The 18,726-nt window shown below is 43.9% G+C and overlaps 1 protein-coding gene across 1 annotated transcript in view; it reads right to left on the bottom strand.

Annotated features, from left to right (window-relative positions):
• Positions 1–1,874: 1,874 nt before the first annotated feature.
• Positions 1,875–18,726, bottom strand: part of LOC142313130 (uncharacterized) — an 89,650-nt gene continuing 72,798 nt past the window's right edge. The window contains 5 exon segments of the mRNA XM_075352117.1: positions 1,875–4,408; positions 4,560–5,480; positions 10,041–10,131; positions 10,329–10,426; positions 10,510–10,609. Coding sequence (XP_075208232.1) covers positions 4,044–4,408; positions 4,560–5,480; positions 10,041–10,131; positions 10,329–10,426; positions 10,510–10,609 — 1,575 coding nt within the window. The 3' untranslated portion in view covers positions 1,875–4,043.

The following is an 18,726-nucleotide window of genomic DNA, read 5'->3' as shown; positions in this document are numbered from 1 at the left end:
GCAGCGATCTTTATTGACTGAAGTGTGACAGTTAAAAAAGTGCAAAATGAAGGTGAAGTTATAGGTAAGTACCTAAAAATGAAGCAAAAGATATGTATAATAACCTACTGCAAGTGATATAGCATATGGATTCTTCTATAAAGGCGGCCTGATTATAGATACCTTTATGTAAGGCACGGGAAGGCTTTATATTCGTGGCTTGTGTGAATAGAATGTTGAAGTACCCTGTAATGATGATGGTTGCAGATTATATGTTATTTGGTTTCTGGGATCATTCCTGATCTTGGCTTGCTGGTGCACAAAATCTCAAAATCTACAAAGACAGGGAATGGAGGAAACGGCACATTGTGGCACTGTTTTAATCTGAACCCCGATTCAACTAGTTCTCTTGCAAACTTTAAGGTAGCTTCTTCTCGAATGGTTTAATGCCTCTGGCTGTATCTAGGGATGCGAGGCCTGGCAGGTCTCCTTCAATCTTGGCGACTTGGAGTTCTACCAAGATGTTGCTCAATTCTCTTAGCATGTGAAAGGTCTTATTTGAGATTTTTGGAAAGTCCTCCAACCTTTTGAACAGGGATTCATCTATCCTCTCTGAAGATCCATAGCACTTGTCAAGTCTCTCCCATAACAGGCACAAACCTTTGCTTGGGTTGTTGATGCTGATATCTCTGATGCGTTTTGCATGTTCTATCAATTTGTTTACTAGCCACTTAACCAAAGATCGATCTCCTCATTGGCAGAGATGTCTAGGCCGGCCGTGGCATTTCTGAAGGAAGCTCTCCACGCTCTGTAACTTTCAGGATGGTCATTAAACTTTAAGAGACCTTTGGTAAGTAACTCACGATGTGTGAAGAACTTGAGGAAAGCTGGTAGCTCTTGATTTCTGAGAGGGTGGTCCAGATACGTGTTGCTATGATGAGGTCTCAGTGAGTTATTGTTGCCATAAAACGCATCATCGCCCTCCCGTCTCCCGACTTCGGCTTGTCTATTAACTCTGTTTCCGTGCTTCCCCGGTCTTTGACATTTTCTCTTGGCTTCCTGACTCGGCTCTCCCTAGACTGTTTCCGTTTGTCCCCTGGTACCTCGTTGACCTCCTGGTTCTGACTTGGACCCGTACGATCGTCCACTGGGGAGACTTTGAAGGATTGCGGTCAGCACTCTCCTGGTGCTGGAAATCCCTACCTAGCATTCTCCTGGGGTTCCAACTCCCCCTGCTGATTCATTACAATACTATATAGTAAAACTAATAAATTTATTCAAAAGTACAACTCATCCCACAAAAAATAAGCCTTTATATGGCAAGATTGGTTGAAAAATTAAAAGTTACGTCTCTCAGAAGAATGGGAGACAAAAAAACCCCTACAAAACGGAAAATGGCCCTGGGGAAAGAGGTTAAACAAGGTGTTGGTACTTTTGGCAGTGTGGACAGGTGCCAAGTCTTGCTGGAAAATGAGATTTCCATCTCCAAAAAGCTTGTCGGCAGAGGGAAGCATAAACTGCTCTAAAATTTCCTGGTAGACGGCTGCGCTGACTTTGGTCTTGATAAAACACAGTGGACCTACATCAGCAGATGACATGGCTCCCCAAACCATCACTGATTGTGGAAACCTGACACTAGAACTCAAGCAGCTTGGATTGTGGTCTCTCCACTCTTCCTCCAGACTCTGGAACCTTGATTGCCCAATGAAATGCAAAATTTACTTTAATCTGAAAACAACACCTTGGACCACTGAGAACAGTCCAGTTCGTTTTCTCCTTGGCCCAGGTAAGACGCTTCTTGCGTTGTCTATTGGTCATGAGTGGCTTAACACAAGAAATGTGACAGTAGTAGCCCATGCCCTGGATACATCTGTGTGTGGAAACATTTGAATGTATTTTGTGGCAATTATTATAATTTTCTGAGATGATTGTTGGGTTTTCATTGGCTGGAAGCCATAAACATAATATTAAACACTTGAAATAGATCCCTCAGTGTGTAATGAATATATAATATATGCATTTACCTTTTTGTATAAAATTACTGAAATAAAATAATTTTATGATATTCTAATTTATTGAGATGCACCTGTATCATGAAAGAAAAGATAATTCCAAGAACCATCAGGGCAAGCCTTATTCAATAACAAACACCCCCTTTGACAGAGACAAGGTGACGTCATAGAATTGAAGCAGGAGTGTGGCACCCGACTCACAAAGATGCCTCTTGTGCCTGCCTTAAAAGATGAAAGAAGAAAAATCCAGAAGGTTTTTAAAGACTAAGCAACATTTTATGGAATTTTATTTTCATTTAGGAACACACACATTAAAAACAACATTAACCTTGGACTATTATGGACTAAGCATTGGATTTATCGCGGACTAAAAAATAAATAATAAGCGACAATGCAAGTATATATAGTGCTGGTCATATCCTCCCTTTTTTCTTAACCCCTTTATGACCAAGGACATACTGGTATGCCCTTGGACGCCTCCCTCTGGTTACCGCAGGCTCGTGGTACTCCTCACATATCTCTACTGATCTGATCCACCCGCACCTGTTAACGCTTTAGATTGCACTGACAGCACAATTTAAATTACCACGATGGGAATCGCGCTGTTCCCTGCCGCCATCAGCGCCTTGTGACGTGATTACAGGGCGTCTTGGTATTGACATGGTAGCGCATGGTCAGCTGATGGCCCCTGACGCTACCATAACTCCCATCCTGTGAGAGCCCACAGACCACCGGCACTCACAGGAACGCTGCATTTCTGCTGATCACAGCGATGTTGCTCTATTCAGCAGAAATGAACAAGTGCTCGCAGTGTGCAGTGATAAGTCCCCTAGAGGAGACTTTTAAAAGGAAAAAAAGGTTTTAAAAATATGAAAAAAAAAAATTAAAAAGTTCAAATCATCTCCCATTAGCCACATTGAAAATAAAACATTTAAACATAATAAAAAAAATACATAATAAAAAAAAATACACATTTGGTATTGCCGCCTTCAGAAATGCCCTATCAAAATCTAAAATCAATTAATCTGATCGGTACACAGCGTGGCGAGAAAAAAATTAAAGTTTTTTGGTCACTGTAATATTGTTTAAAAATGCAATAACAGGCGATCAAAACTTAGCAACTGCAGAAAAATAGTAAAATTAAAAACGTCAGCTCAAGATGCAAAAAATAAGCCATCACTGAGCCCCAGCTCCCGAGAAATGAGAACGCTATGGGTCTCAGAATATGAAAAAATTCTTATTAGGACAAACTTCTGAATTTTTGTTAACTCCTTAGATACAAATAAAAAGTATACATGTTTAGTATCCACAAACTCATAGTGACATGAGGCATCAGTTTTACCATAAAATGAACACTGAATAAAATATCCCCAAAACAATCGTGCAATTGCACTGTTTTTGCAATTTCACCTCACTTGGAATTTTTTTTCCTGTTTTCCAGTACACTACATGGTAAAACTAATGATTCATTCAAAATCATAACTCGTCCCACAAAAAATTAAGCCCTCAAATGGCAAAATTGCCGGAAAAATAAAGTTAAGGCTCTCAGAAGAAGGGGAGGAAATAACAAAAATGAAAAATGGAAAAATCGCCTGGGCTGAAGGGGTTGAAGGGTTAATTTTTCCTGTACTTTCCCTTCCCTCCCTCTTTCCTATTACTTTTTAGCATCGCTCTTCACGCCCTACCTCCCCCAAACTGATTTTTACTTTATTCTTCCCTATTAAACTTTTGAAAATCATAATAAAAATTACTGTACAACACAAAAAATGCTACGGTATTTTGTAGGTTTTTTAGCTCTTACATTTTTTGTGGGGGAAAAAAAGTTACTTAAATTCTTTATTTTTGATAAAAAGAATAAACATTTAATAAAATAAAACATTTCCCACTTACTGGGTATGAAAATAGCTTCTCGCCTATGTGAGCTCTTTAATATTTAACATGAGATGTTTTGAAAGAAAATAATTTCTCACATTCTCAACAAAGATATGGCTTCTTCCCTATGTGATTTTTTTTATATTTAATCAAATGTGATTTACACACAAAACTTTTACCTCAATTTGAACATGAAAATGGCTTTTCCCCTGTGTGAATTCTTTGATGTGTATCAAGATTTGATTTCGTTGTAAAACATTTCCCACATTCTGGACATGAAAAAGACTTTTCCCTTGTGTGAAATCTCTGATGTTTAATAAGATATGATTTATCTGCAAAACATTTCCCACATTCTAAACATGAAAATGGCTTCTCCCCTGTGTGAGTTCTCTGATGTTTAACAAGATTTGATTTAATTGTAAAACATTTCTCACATTCCGGACATGAAAAAGGCTTTTCCCCTGTGTGAATTCTCTGATGTGTAACAAGAGTTGATTTAGTTGTAAAACATTTCCTGCATTCTGGACATGAAAATGGCTTATGTCCTGTGTGAGTTATCTGATGTGTAATGAGATTTGATTTTTTTTCCAAAACATTTCCCACATTGTGAACATGAATATGGCTTCACATCTGTGTGAATTCTCTGGTGGAGACGAAGACCTGATAGCCGAATAAAATCTTTCCCACACTCGGAACATGAATATGGCTTCTCCCCTGTGTGATTTCTCTGATGTGTAACAAGATGTGATTTAGTTGTAAAACATTTCCCACATTTTAAACATGAAAATGGCTTTTCCCCTGTGTGAGTTCTCTGATGTCTAACAAGATGTGATTTAGTTAAAAAACATTTCCCACATTCTGGACATGAAAATGGCTTATCTCCTGTGTGAGTTCTCTGATGTTTAACAAGAGTTGATTTTTCTCCAAAACATTTCCCACATTCTGGACATGAAAATGGCATATCTCCTGTGTGAGTTCTCTGATGTTTAACAAGAGTTGATTTTTCTCCAAAACATTTCCCACATTCTGAACATGAATATGGCTTCACATCTGTGTGAATTCTCTGGTGGAAACGAAGACCTGATAGCCGAGTAAAATCTTTCCCACACTCTGAACATGAATATGGCTTTTCCCCTGTGTGAATTCTCTGATGTGCAACAAGAATTGATTTAGTTGTAAAAAATTTCCCGCATTCTGGACATGAAAATGGCTTATGTCCCGTGTGAGTTCTCTGATGTGTAATGAGATTTGATTTTTTTGCAAAACATTTCCCACATTCTGGACATGAAAAAGGCTTATCTCCTGTGTGAGTTCTCTGATGTGTAACAAGGTTTGATTGACAATTAAAACACTTCCCACACTCTGAACATGAAAATGTCTTCGTTCCTATGGTAATTCTAACATCTCTTCTGTGACTTTTATTTTCCTTAATAGCCTGTGATGAATCAGAAGATAGGACCTGTTTAATAGGATCAGATGGTAAATCTTTGCTCTGAAGCGTTGAGGATACAGCTGGGATAACGCAATGTTCTTCATATATGTCTTGTGGCACACCAAGATCATATGATTGAATTTCTGAAGAAGTCAGAAGCCCCTCTGATCTCCTAATACAGTCACCTGTCAAGAATAACACTGTTAATACTTTTTCAATAATGTATAGTTTATTTTTTAACTATATCCAAAGTCCATTAGCATTGCAAGCCATGTTGCAAAATTTCATTATTCACTAAGGTAATGGTGACAAAACAGTTCACATTCTAACTGAAGACCACTTAGCAAGGACCACTAGAGAATGATATCAGGCCACCAGGATCGGCTCAAGTAGTTTCCCAATTCAGTGTTGAAGTCAGCATCTTCCTAGGTTCATGTCTCAGAGCGTTGGTCACAACTATTTTGTAGTAAGACTCTCAGTGGAGAATCATAAATGAGCTTGTCAGTCAGTACTATTAGAGGGGTCAGTCCGGCACAATCCCTGACAGCCACATGCATATTACTGTAGAATGGAGGAGCAATACGATTATGTATGAAGAAGCTCTGACTTTGCTGAAAGTGTAAAACTGGAAAAGTAAATTTGTAAAGTGGTTTTATCATGTTGTTAAAAAAGTGGAAGAATGTGATAAATGAATATACACAGCTATACACCTCATTCCCTGACCTCACCCCCACTGTATTACAGAACACCAGTGACTGTCTGTCCGCTGTTTCCAAAATCATGTCTGCTCTCTGAAACGTAACCTCTCCAAAACTGAACTTCTACTCCCTTCGTCTACTAACCTCCCTAAACCTGACATCTCCCTCTCTGTGTGCAGCACCATGATAACGCCTAGGCCGTATGCTCGTTGTCTGGGTGTTATGTTTGACACCGATGTTCCCTTCACCCCCTATACACAATCTCTCGGTGACTCTTGTTGCTTGTGTCACGCATTTCCTCTGTTGCAGATTTTTGTGACAGGTTCTGAGTCTCACTTTTTCTTGTGGGACTAAATTTATTAAATGGATTCCCTTTCCTTTGGGGAGGAGAGGGTTAATGTCAGTTTACCTTCCAGCAGCTCCTGACTCCTGGCCAGGTGTTTCCAGTTGGGACCAAGCCCAGGCCCTATAAATACCCTCAACTTCCACCAGAGGGTGCAGGTTATTTTCATAATTTGGAACCTTGGCCAGGAGGTGGAAGGAGTTGGTATTTTCCTTCCTCTCTCTGAGACTTGTGTTGTGGGCTGCAGCATTGGTGCTTGCTGCAGCAGTTCTAGGTGTGCTGGTTAAATGGTATGGATGTTCCCCAGTAGTGTGTTTCATTCCCCCCCTTTTCTGTTTATTTCACTCATGCACTTTTGGTGGCTCCTTTGTGTGTGGTTCCCATGTGTACGAGTAGTTGTTACCCCTGTTTATCATATTTGTTAGTGGGGTGTTTACTTTGGTTCTTGTCCCTTTCCCCCGGGTGGTGGGTTGTGGAGGGGGGTCTTAACATCAGAGACAAGGACAGGAGATATGTCCTAGGTTGGAGGCCTGGACCTCCCTACCAACAAGGGTACCTCCAGAAGATAAGGCTGAGCCCCTACGCTCACTCTAGGGCCAGTATAGGCTTCCCTGTGTTCCCCTATCAACCCGTGACAGCTTGCACCTGAAAAACATCTCTAGAATCCGCCGCTTTCTCACTATGGAAACAACTAAAAAACCCTCACTGTGGCCCTGACCCACTTCCGCCTTGATTATTGTAATTCTCTATTAATTGGCTTCCCCCTCACTAGACTTTCCCTTCTCCAATGAATCGTTAATGCTGCAGCCAGGGTAATCATTACTACTAGCTAATCACTGCTCAGACTCTTTTGCTCTGTGCCAGTCATTGCTGTAACGTTTGTGGCCAATATAGAGGCAGCAAATGGGAGTAGTGAACACACTGGATCACAGGGGGGCCCTGGGATTACCATTTAGAGGGAGGGGCTTAACTACTTATGATTGTTTGTATATTAACCTTTGATTTGTAAATATGAATGTGACGCCCTGGCAAAACCAGCTAGTCACAAATAGGCCCCCGCATAACACCTTCCCTCATTAGGCAACACACAGCCGACCTGAAACCCTAGTCACCCCCCCATAGGGAAAGATAGACACACCAGTGGCCGTGACCAGGCGGTTGGGACACACCCACCTAGGGTTTTAGACAGCCCAGGGTGGGAAAACGAGTAGATTAAGCTTGCAGTTCAAGTTGAGAGGAGGTAGGGTGGAGCTAGGTGTAGCTCCAGCAGAGACGTTCAAGTTGAACGGTACCAGGGTAGGAGCCCTGGTGCCTCTGGCTAGGTGGCAGACGGTGGTCTCCGTCAGCGGGAGTCGGGAAGACGGCTCGGTGGAACCGAGGTGGACCGGGACAGGGTTGTAGCCCGCCGGTACCGACACGGGGAACCGACCCGGAAACCGGAGCACAAGGGGGGTACTCGGACCCTGAAGCCAGGACCAGAAACAAGTGGACCTGGTTAATTAACCGATTGAGGCCAGGACTAGAGGTTCTGTCCCACCCAAAGTCCCTCATAGAAGACAACAGCCCACCGATAGGGATAAAAAGTCACCGCCAGGGCCCATAGATCCCACCGGCCAGCGTCTGCGGGCACGGCTCCTCAGGCCACATCCAGCCAGGAGCAGACTCCTACGTTTCACACTAGGAAGTCATTCTTACACAAACAGTGCAGAGGAAAAAGGATAGAGACCACCAGCCGGGTGGGGGACCCGAATGCAACTGGCCGTGACACCGGCCACCATCACCTTGGTTTACCAGAGACTTGTGTGAATTATTCATTGTGAGTAAACATGCATTCCCCTGCGATCGCTACACCCTGCACTACAGCCACTGGGCCCCGGTGTCACCATCCCTGCCCATGGAGGGGTTAACAACTTGCTGCCGCTAAACCTCCCCCGGGTGCCACATCACAGCAGCGGTGTAGTCCCAATTCACCACACACCGTGGGTGGTGTCACAAACTTAATACGGCCTAGCCCGTACATTTATGTCCCCCCATTTATTCGGCGTGTCCGCGAGACCTCCGGGTCCGGAGACCCTCAAGCCACCACCCCTGAAGGCCAGGACCCGAGCAGCGCCGGCTGCTGGCACAGGGGCGGCACATGAATATATTGGTGTTATATGAGCAAGGATGGTTGACCTTAGGGAGATCAACATCCACCACTGCGGAGACACCATCACGTGTTTCTCAACGCAGTGATTCTAGAGCAATGACCCCTGGGAAATATTCAAAGCAAGAAGGCCTACAGGGACACCATCACATGTTTCTCAACGCTGGCAGGAACTAGCCAGGTCTTTCACCGGGAAGGAACAACCACGGGAAGGGCAGAATCCAGTCAAGGAGACCACCTATGCCAAACATGGTATCCATCCACAGACAGCCGTTTCGTGGTATTTGCCCCTCATCAGTGTGGAGTAGGAATCTGGCTAGTGGGAGCATTGCCTATAAAAGACTATGTGAGCAAGGATGGTTGACCTTAGGGAGATCAACATCCACCACTGCGGAGACACCATCACGTGTTTCTCAATGCAGTGATTCTAGAGCAATACCCCCTGGGAAATATTCAAAGCAAGAAGGCCTGCGGAGATACCATCACATATTTCTCAACGCTGGCAGGAAACTAGCCAGGTCTTTCACCGGGAAGGAACAACCACGGGAAGGGCAGTCTCCAGTCAAGGAGACCACCTATGCCAAACATGGTATCCATCCACAGACAGCCGTTTTGGGATATTTGCCCCTCATCAGTGTGGAGTAGGAATCTGGCTAGTGGGAGCATTGCCTAGTAAAAGACTATGTGAGCAAGGATGGTTGACCTTAGGGAGATCAACATCCACCACTGCGGAGACACCATCACGTGTTTCTCAATGCAGTGATTTGTCCCCTGGGAAATATTCAAAGCAAGAAGGCCTGCGGAGACACCATCACATGTTTCTCAACGCTGGCAGGAAACTAGCCAGGTCTTTCACCGGGAAGGAACAACCACGGGAAGGGCAGTCTCCAGTCAAGGAGACCACCTATGCCAAACATGGTATCCATCCACAGACAGCCGTTTCGGGGTATTTGCCCCTCATCAGTGTAGAGTAGGAATCTGGTTAGTGGGAGCATTGCCCTTCCCGTGGTTGTTCCTTCCCGGGGCATTGCTCTAGAATCACTGCGTTGAGAAACATGTGATGGTGTCTCCGCAGTGGTGGATGTTGATCTCCCTAAGGTCAACCATCCTTGCTCACATACTCTTTTACTAGGCAATGCTCCCACTACCCAGATTCCTACTCCACACTGATGAGGGGCAAATACCCCGAAACGGCTGTCTGTATCTGGCCTGTATACAGCAACATTTTTCCACACTGATTCTAATAAACCCTTATATTTTAAAGGGGCTGTACGACACCACTCTGCATCTAGGAGGTTTTGTGTCTTATTTTAGAATATACCTGCACCTAAGTGCTGTAGTTCACTAATATACAAGAAATCAACGATTCACCAGTATAAATAATATGGAACATGTGAGCATTCCACTATAAATTGCACATTCCCCATATCTAGGATGTACGGGAAATCTCTTACACATTATTTTTAGGATGTTATTTTCATTTTTTTAGTCCCACATCATAGCAGCCGGGGACTGTGAAGAATCTATGACTTCTCTGCATTTAGTGGTCACTACTCACCTGGGCGGTTATCTGTAGGAATCTCCTCTTTACTCCGCTCATCACCCCTCACATATGTCTCTGTAGTATTAATATGGGGCAGATCTTCCCCCTGAAACAAATATTGTAAAAGTCACAGACAGATGGAGAAGTCCCATCTATGATCAGCTCTAATCCTGCCATCTCCACCGCTCTCATTACACAAGTATAACACATATAATACTGGTGGATAAAACAAGACTGAGCACAAGACCTTCACAGCCGTCTACACATCATAGGGAGATTTCATGGCCCCTTCTCTCCATCTACCTGATGATCCTGAGGAACATCGGGATCTTCTTGTTTACAGTCCTGTGGGAGAAGAGGACGGGGACATCTCTCTGGTGTTGCCCTCTTACTGGATAGAACTGGAGGAGACACATACAGGGACTGAATTCATTCCTTACATACAGATAATTATAGGCCGTGTGTATTTAGTCCTGTCTATTACCTGGTGATGTGAGGAGCTGGGGAACCTCCATCATGACGTCCTTGTACAGATCTTTGTGTCCTTCTAAATACTCCCACTCCTCCATGGAGAAATAGACGGTGACGTCCTGACACCTTATAGGAACCTGACACATACAATGATAGCGTCACCCCCGATCCCTTCATAGCGTTACTGTATAATGTCCCAGCATTCCCAGCAGTGTCACCTCTCCAGTCAGCAGCTCAATCATCTTGTAGGTGAGTTCTAGGATCTTCTGGTCATTGATGTCCTCATGTTTCGGGGGGTGAGGTGGAGGCCCCGTGATTGGGCTCAGGGGTCTTCCCCAACCCTCAGACACAGGGGCCTGACAGCGCTCACTAGAGGTCTTCTTCACTACTGTATAATCCTGGTTATGGAGAGACACAGTAATAAATCTCACTCCAGACATTTCCAGAGTCCTCACCTCTCCAGTTCTGTCCATCTGTTATTCCCATAGATAAGAATGATGTAATGTGACGTCATCAGAATCTCTCACCTCTCCAGTAAGCAGGAAGAGGATCTCTAGGGTGAGGTGTAATATCCTCTCCGCCATCTTGTCTCTGTCCATATCCATCCTTCATGGGGCAATCAGGAACATTTTCGATATTATAAGGACCTGAATGGGGAGAAGATGAGCCGATCATTTGAGTAGGGAAGAAAAATTCAACATGAAATGTGCTATGTAAGTAGTAAAACCGACCAATAAAAGTAGCACATTATCTTTATAAAAAAAACCCCACAATCCTTCATACGACAATGTGAACGGAAAAATAAAAGAGTAATTGTTCCCGGAATAAAAGTAGGGAGGTACGAAAGAGCAAAAATAAAACATTTCCCAGTTTTTCGGTTAAGAACAGGGCAATGGAATTAGGATTCGATGTTTTCTTATTTCTAATGGAAGAAGAGGGGCCACACATGGCGTACGGATCTGTGCACTCGCTGACGCACAATTTACCACCCATTTCTTGTATGAAGGCAGCAAATTAGTGGAAATTATCCCAATTACAAAATGTGCCCACATTATATTTCACTCCTAAACTAGAAAAAATATGTAAATAAAGTTTAGATATTCTAAACTGGTTTTGGAGCTCGTAGACTTTAACCCCTTAACGACCGCGGGCAGTAAAATTATGTCCTAGCGGTCATAGTGTTAATTCCCTCTCGCTGCTGCCAGCAGCCGGCAGAGATAGGCGCACATCTCAGCTGATTTACAGCTGAGATGTGTGCCTAGCAGGTACCAGCAGATCCGCGATCTGCCCGTGGCTGGTAATCTCTTAAATGGCGCTGTCAAATTGTGACAGCCCCAGTATAATCGCAATCGCCATAAAACTTTACTCATAGGCCTCCACCGGAAGTCATGTGACCTGATCATGTGGATCTGATGGTTGTCATGGTAGTACAGGGTTATATGACGACTCCTGTAGCTCACATGACTTAGGTCCTGTAAAAGCGGCCAGGTACTGCAGGTTACAGGAGATCAGTATTTTTCCTGATCTGACCGGTGCTATTCGGATCGGGAGACATGAATAAGCGATCAGACTGCTGATCCTTATAGCCCCCTAGGGGAACTAGTAAAATAAAAATAAGTAAACAAAAAGTTTTCAAAAATTAAAAAAAAACCCTAAAAGTTCAAATCACGCTCCTTTCACCCCATTGACAATGAAAGGGTTAAAAAAATTAAAAAATATACACAAATTTGGTATCGCCGCGTTCAGAAAGGCCTGATCTATCAAAATATCACACCAATTCATCTGATTGATAAACAACATAGCGACAAAAAAAAAAATGGCAAACGCCAAAATTACGTTTTTTGGTCGCCGTAAATTTTGAGCAAAATGCGATAACAGGTGATCAAACTGTGGTATCTGCACAAAAACGGTACCATTAAAAACCAGCTTGAGACACAAAAAAATAAGCCGTCACTGAGCCATAGATGATGGGAACGCTACGGGTTGCGGAAAAGGGCGCAAAATGTGCACCACTTTTTTGGACAAACTTTTGATTTTTTTTTAGCCCCTTAGATAAAAGTAAACCTATTCATGTTTGAGGTCTACGAACTTGTACCGACCTCAGGCATCACACCGACACATCAGATTTTCTATATAGTAAACACAGAGGGTAAACAAGAGGACAAGAGTCAAAAGTGCCAAAAAGTGAAAATACAATTTTATTAATACAATCATAGATGTGCAATCAGCAAAAAAGGAGAAGTAAAAACAAGGGGTGTGAGTGAACATAAACAGGACCGCTGAATAGATAATATTTGGAGATGACTAGTCAGGTAGATCAAAAAAATGCAGGGGAAATGCCAGAGCAAATATTACTGGGATAGTATATAAAGTGCATGTGCAAAGATACATGTAAATAACCTGCTCAGATACCCCAAATGCATAGGAAAAATATGTAGTCAAATCGCTTGAATAAATGCATACAATAAAGTGGCCAGTGCATCAAAAAAGTGGCCAGTGCATAGTCTAAAGTGCATAATCCTGAATATGCAGAGAAAAAGGCTCCCCCATAACCCACCAACGTACGTTTCGCCACTAAAAGCCTGTGCTCTAGTTCGGCTTCCTCAGGGACGGAGAAGGCAGTGCCTTCAGGTGCTGTATGGGGGTCCCTATATTTAAATAGTAAACACAGAGAATAAAATATCTGAAAAACAATTGTGCAATCACAGGTTTTTTTGCAATTTTTCTGCATTTGGAATTTTTTTGCTGTTTTCCAGTACACTATATGGAAAAACTCATGGTTTCATTGAAAAGTACAACTTGTTCCACAAAAAACAAGCCCCACATGGCAAAATTGACTGAAAAATAAAAAAGTTACAGCTCTCAGAAGAAGGGGAGCGAAAAAAACAATAAACCACCCCGAAAAATTGGCCGGAGGTGAAGGATTAAACATCCGGGCCATCTGACTCCTACTCTGCAGTGATGTTCTACAATGTCATTACATAGCAGGTGCATCTATACGCAAACATGTAGCAACGGAGAGGAAATCCGTCCATCTCTACATAAGGCAGAGACGGTTTATTACTGCCTCTGCCTTCTCTGTCACTGTATCCACAGCTCTGCGGTGCAATGCAGCAGGAATGGTGAAGGACCTGACAGCGACACAGATCTCTGTGTGAGAGCCCATCCACCATCGGTACTTGCCAACTGTAATTGTTTGGGGTCTGGTAAATGCGATTTTTTTACTTTGGGGGGGGGGTCGGTCTGCTTTCTTTTGGGGGTGTCTGCTTTCTTTGATGAAGAGTCCTGCTGTATTCTTGACCTTTTTTAGATGCTTCGACACTTCCCTATGGAAACGCAACTAAGGCTTATTTTTAGAGTACGGCTTATATTTTAATTACAGTATAGTCAAAAAAGCATTAAAAAAAATCCTACTAGGGCTTATTTTCCGGGTAGATCTTATTTTCAAGGTGGAAAGAGCTGACTGTGCTTCCTCCCCATACACAGAGGTCATGTGGTCATTGCTAAGAAGTAAATTAAAAATACTTAAATACTGAACTGACCCCGACCCCCACCCTCAGAATATGTGAGATATAGGAAAATACTACTGTGAATCCAAACCTCTGTTATTAGCCCTGATAGGGCAGTAAGACCCCTTTTCCAGAAACCACTATAGATAATACAGTTTAATTTGTCACGATGACCTGCAGACTCTCCCGTGACTATTACACAAGTAACAGCTTGTACCGGGCACAACTATGATTTTATTACTAATAAACAAGCTGCTAAGCACAATTATTGCCACATTCAGCATATTGATCAGAAACTGCAGATGTCACGCGTAATATTAGATCATACTTATTAGATCATAATGGAATTTGGCTAAGGCTGCTTTCACACCTCCGGTTTCTGCAATGCGGCACAATCCGGCACTTTGCAGGAAAATTGCAACCGTTTTTTTTTTGCTGCCGGTTGCGTTTTTTCTGCATAGACTTTAATTAGTGCCGCATTTTGCCACATGGCCTTGCGTTCGGTCCGGTTTTTGCCGCATGCGGCAGATTTAGCCGATGCGCGGCCGGATGGAACGTTGCCTGGCACGTTTTTTCGTGCGGCAAAAAAAAAAAAAACGCATCGCGCCGCATTCGGCCGATGCGGCACATTTTTCAATGCATGCCTATGGCGGCGCAATGCGGCAGAAACCGTATCCGGCCGCCGCATGCAGTTTTTGCCACTGCGCATGCTCAGAAGCATGCCGCAAGCGGCAAAAACCGGACGGGCCGCATGGGAAAAACTTATGCAAAGGATGCAGTGTTTTCACCGCGTCCGTTGCATAGCTTGCACAGCCGGACTGAGACGCACAGCTCAAGCCGGATGTGTGAAAGCAGCCTAACACGTCCACACATACACGTCTACACACCTACCTGTGTATAAATATGAGAGTGATTTGTTCCATAAACTTATGGCATTTGCATTTTTACCCAGGCTCATTATTGACTCAATTATTTGCTAAAAATCTCATTTTTTTTTTATTGTAGTACAGTTGGAATAAATCTGTGAATTTTCACTTTTTATATGATGCATGCCAATTTCAGATCGTGCTGGCTCCCCTCTCTCATTATTGACTCTGCGTCAATTGCATTCGGACTGCAGTCTTACCATCCAATTTGGATACCATCCAATATATCTAAATGATCTGATTTAGACCAACCTGACAGCCCCGACCAGGTAAAAATCAGCCCTATATACAAAATAAGAAGTGTTACAAAATAGCTAAGAAATATTTACATGTGGTTATAAACATATAATATGGCAGTGTCCGGCTTTCAGTCATAGGAATGGCCCCGATGAGGTTTTAGTCATTGCTCAGTATACAGTGATCAGTGGTTGTATACGTGCTCTCACCACTAAGGCTGCTTTCACACATCCGTTTTTTGCCGTCAGGCACAATCCGTCGAAAAACGGATAAAACGGATCCGGTGACGGATCCGTTTTATTCCCTATTGACTTGTATTAACGCTGGATTGTGTTGGATGGCCTTGTGTTGCATGCAGCGACCGCCGAATCCGGCGAAATCTCTTCGTCCGGCTGCCGGAAAGGACGCAGCATGCAGCGTTTTTTGTCTCCGGCAAAAAACCAGACCACGACGGATCCGGCACCATCCGGGATGTTGTATAATGGAAGCCTATGGGCGCCGGATCCGGCGTCATCCGGAAAAAAAACGCATTCCAGTGATGGATCCGTTTTTTAATCTGAGCATGCTCAGATGAGATGTGAATTCATTTCTGGCCTCCCTCTGTCTGCCGGTCTCTCTCCCTCTCTGTAGATGTCGGTCTCTCCCTCTCAACCCCTCTTTCATACTCACCGATAACGGGTGCTGCGCTGCACAGCTGTCACATTGCTCTGGCGACTTCTCCTGCTTTTGAAAATGCCGGCCGCTCATTATTCCATCTCATATTCACTGCTTCCCCCGCCCACTGGCGCCTATGATTGGTTGCATTCAGATGCGACCCCACGCTGAGTGACAGCTGTCTCACTGCAATCAATCACAGCCGCCGGTGGGCGGGTCTATGTAGTGCAGTACAATAAATAATTTAAAAAAAAAAAATCGGCGTGTGCCCCCCCCCCATTTTGATAACAGCCAAGATAAAGCCACACGGGTGAAGGCTGGTATTCTCAGGATGGGGAGCCCCACGTTATGGGGAGCCCCCCCAGCCTAAAAATATCAGCCAGCAGCCGCCCAGAACTGCCGCATCTATTAGATGCGACAGTCCGGGGACTCTACCCGGCTCATCCCGAATTACCCTGGTGCGGTGACAATCGGGGTAATAAGGAGTTAATGGTAGCCCATAGCTGCCAGTAAGTTCTAGGTAACCATGGCAGGCATCTATGAGACACCCCCAATGATTAACCTGTAAGTGAAAGTAAATAAACACATACCCCCGAAAAAAATCCTTTATTTGAAATAAAAGGCAAATAAAAGGCAAATAAAAGGCAAAAAAACCCACCCTCTTTCACCACTTTATTAAAATCCCCAAATACCCCTTCAGGTCTGACGTAATCCACAGAGGTCCCACGACGCTTTCAGCTCTGCTACATCGGAAGCTGACAGAGAGCGGCCACAGACCGTGATTGCTCTCTGTCAGCTCCACGTAGCAACTGAAGTGAGTCGTGCTGTCAGCGGTGGCGTCACTCAGGTAGTGTCGGTGAGTGCGGTGATGATGGGTGCGGTAGTGCCTGTGTGTGTGCGGTGATGATGGGAGCGGTAGTGCCTGTGTGTGTGCGGTGATGATGGGGGCGGTAGTGCCTGTGTGTGTGGTGATGATGGGAGCGGTAACACCTGCGTGTGTGCGGTCATGATAGCTGCGGTAGTGCCTGTGTGTGTGTGGTCATGATAGCTGCGGTAGTGCCTGTGTGTGTGTGGTCATGATAGCTGCGGTAGTGCCTGTGTGTGTGTGATGATGAATGGGGCGGTAGTGCCTGCGTGTGTGCAATGATGATGGGGGCAGTAGTGCCGATGTGTGTGCGGTGATGATGGGGGCGGTAGTGCTGGGGTGTGCGGTGATGATGGGGGCGGTAGTGACGGGGTGTGCGATGATGATGGGGGTCGTAGTGCCGGGGTGTGCGGTGATGAAGGGAGCGGTAGTGCCGGGGTGTGTGGTGATGATGAAGTCTCTCCCTCTTCCTTTGACATGAAAAAGAAAAAAAAAAACAAAAACGGATCAGTTTTTTACTGGCTCCGTCGCATCAGTTTTTACACAATCTGCGACAGATCTGTTGCATCAGGCACAAACCAGATTGTGCCTGATGGCAAAAAACGGATGTGTGAAGCCAGCCTAATTGACAGCAGGTTCCAATGCTGAGCGTCTGTGAGTCACTGCGGGGGGCAGGGTATATATGTGGTAATAACAGACATTTCTCTTATTTTCCCACTAGTATCGCTCAACATCAGCAATAAAAACTCGATGCTGAAGTTCGTTTCTTATTGGTCCAGTTTCTTATTTGGGGTTGAAGTTGTTTCTTATTTGAATTTTTTTCTATTTTTCTTTTTACAGGTTTAACAACAAACGTAAAAAATATTCACAATAATATAATACAATACAGCGAGGAGCCCGGATGTGAATACACTTAAAAGCAGCAACAAAAATGATGAAACTGGCACAAAAAATGGGCATCAAAGTAGGCAGCAAAGGGCGTTTTCGAAAGGGTCACTAATCTGACACCATCATTATATAGTGATGCCTCTCATCAGATTCAGGTCACCTCAGCCCGGCCCAAATGGGTCCTGGGCATCAGAACTGGCAGCAAAGTGAGCAAATAGCCAATTTTACAGATGTGAATAAGTAACTGGTGTTCTGTAAAGTTCTCTTCCGGCTGATGTAAATGGGTTTGTGTCACTAATTAGTAATCACAAAGGGAAAGTCGCTATTGTTCTCTGATTTCAGTCTATTCTCATATTATTATGGTTTTACCTATATAGATCAGTGATCAAAAGGCCATTTAACCCTTTCCACAACGCCCTTCGGTGCCACTTTGATGCCTATTTTTGTACCAGTTTTATCATTTTTGTTGCTGCTTTTTAGTGTATTCACATCCGGGCTCCGCACTGCAGGGGATTATATTGTCATTTTTTATTTTTGTTGCTAAAAACCGTGAAAAAAAAAAATTGCCGAATAAGAAACAGACTTCAGCCTCGTCATGAAAGCAAAGAAGCAATAAAGACGACAACAGAAAATGAAGCCGAGGAAATCACGAGAAAAGATGCAACATTTACTTGAATATCTGAACAAGGAAAAAGATTTTCACAGATCTTTAACCCCTTTATGACAGCCTTACGGATTAAAACGGCAGCAGAAAAAAGTACTTATTCTGATCCGCTGTTTCAAAACGACGGCAAGAAATAAAGTGTATACCGCCCCCCAGCATCGAAAAATCTCCATGGTTTCAGCTATCGGGGGGTAGCTAAGACCCTGGAGATCACGATTCAGGCCGAAAAAAATGATTTAACATCCACCTGGCATAATCAATCATGTCAGATGGGAGGTAAATCTCCTCCCTCGGTCCTCCGATGTGGCCAAAGTGCCCCCCCAGTCCCACGCCTCACCCGATCATCTAAAATGTCCGGGGCACACGCTGCGCTCATCCTCCTCCTCTGAGTTCTGTCACATCTGACATGTTAGATGCAACTTCAAAGTTCTCCCCAGGTCCTGCCAGGTCACCCCCCTGTCATTCCCCGGGCTCCCGTTACCTCCTG

This window comes from Anomaloglossus baeobatrachus, chromosome 5 (assembly GCF_048569485.1).
Source record: "Anomaloglossus baeobatrachus isolate aAnoBae1 chromosome 5, aAnoBae1.hap1, whole genome shotgun sequence".
NCBI lineage: Eukaryota > Metazoa > Chordata > Amphibia > Anura > Aromobatidae > Anomaloglossus > Anomaloglossus baeobatrachus.
The sequence above is the reverse complement of the archived record's forward strand: the minus strand, read 5'-3'. Positions and strand labels throughout refer to the sequence as shown.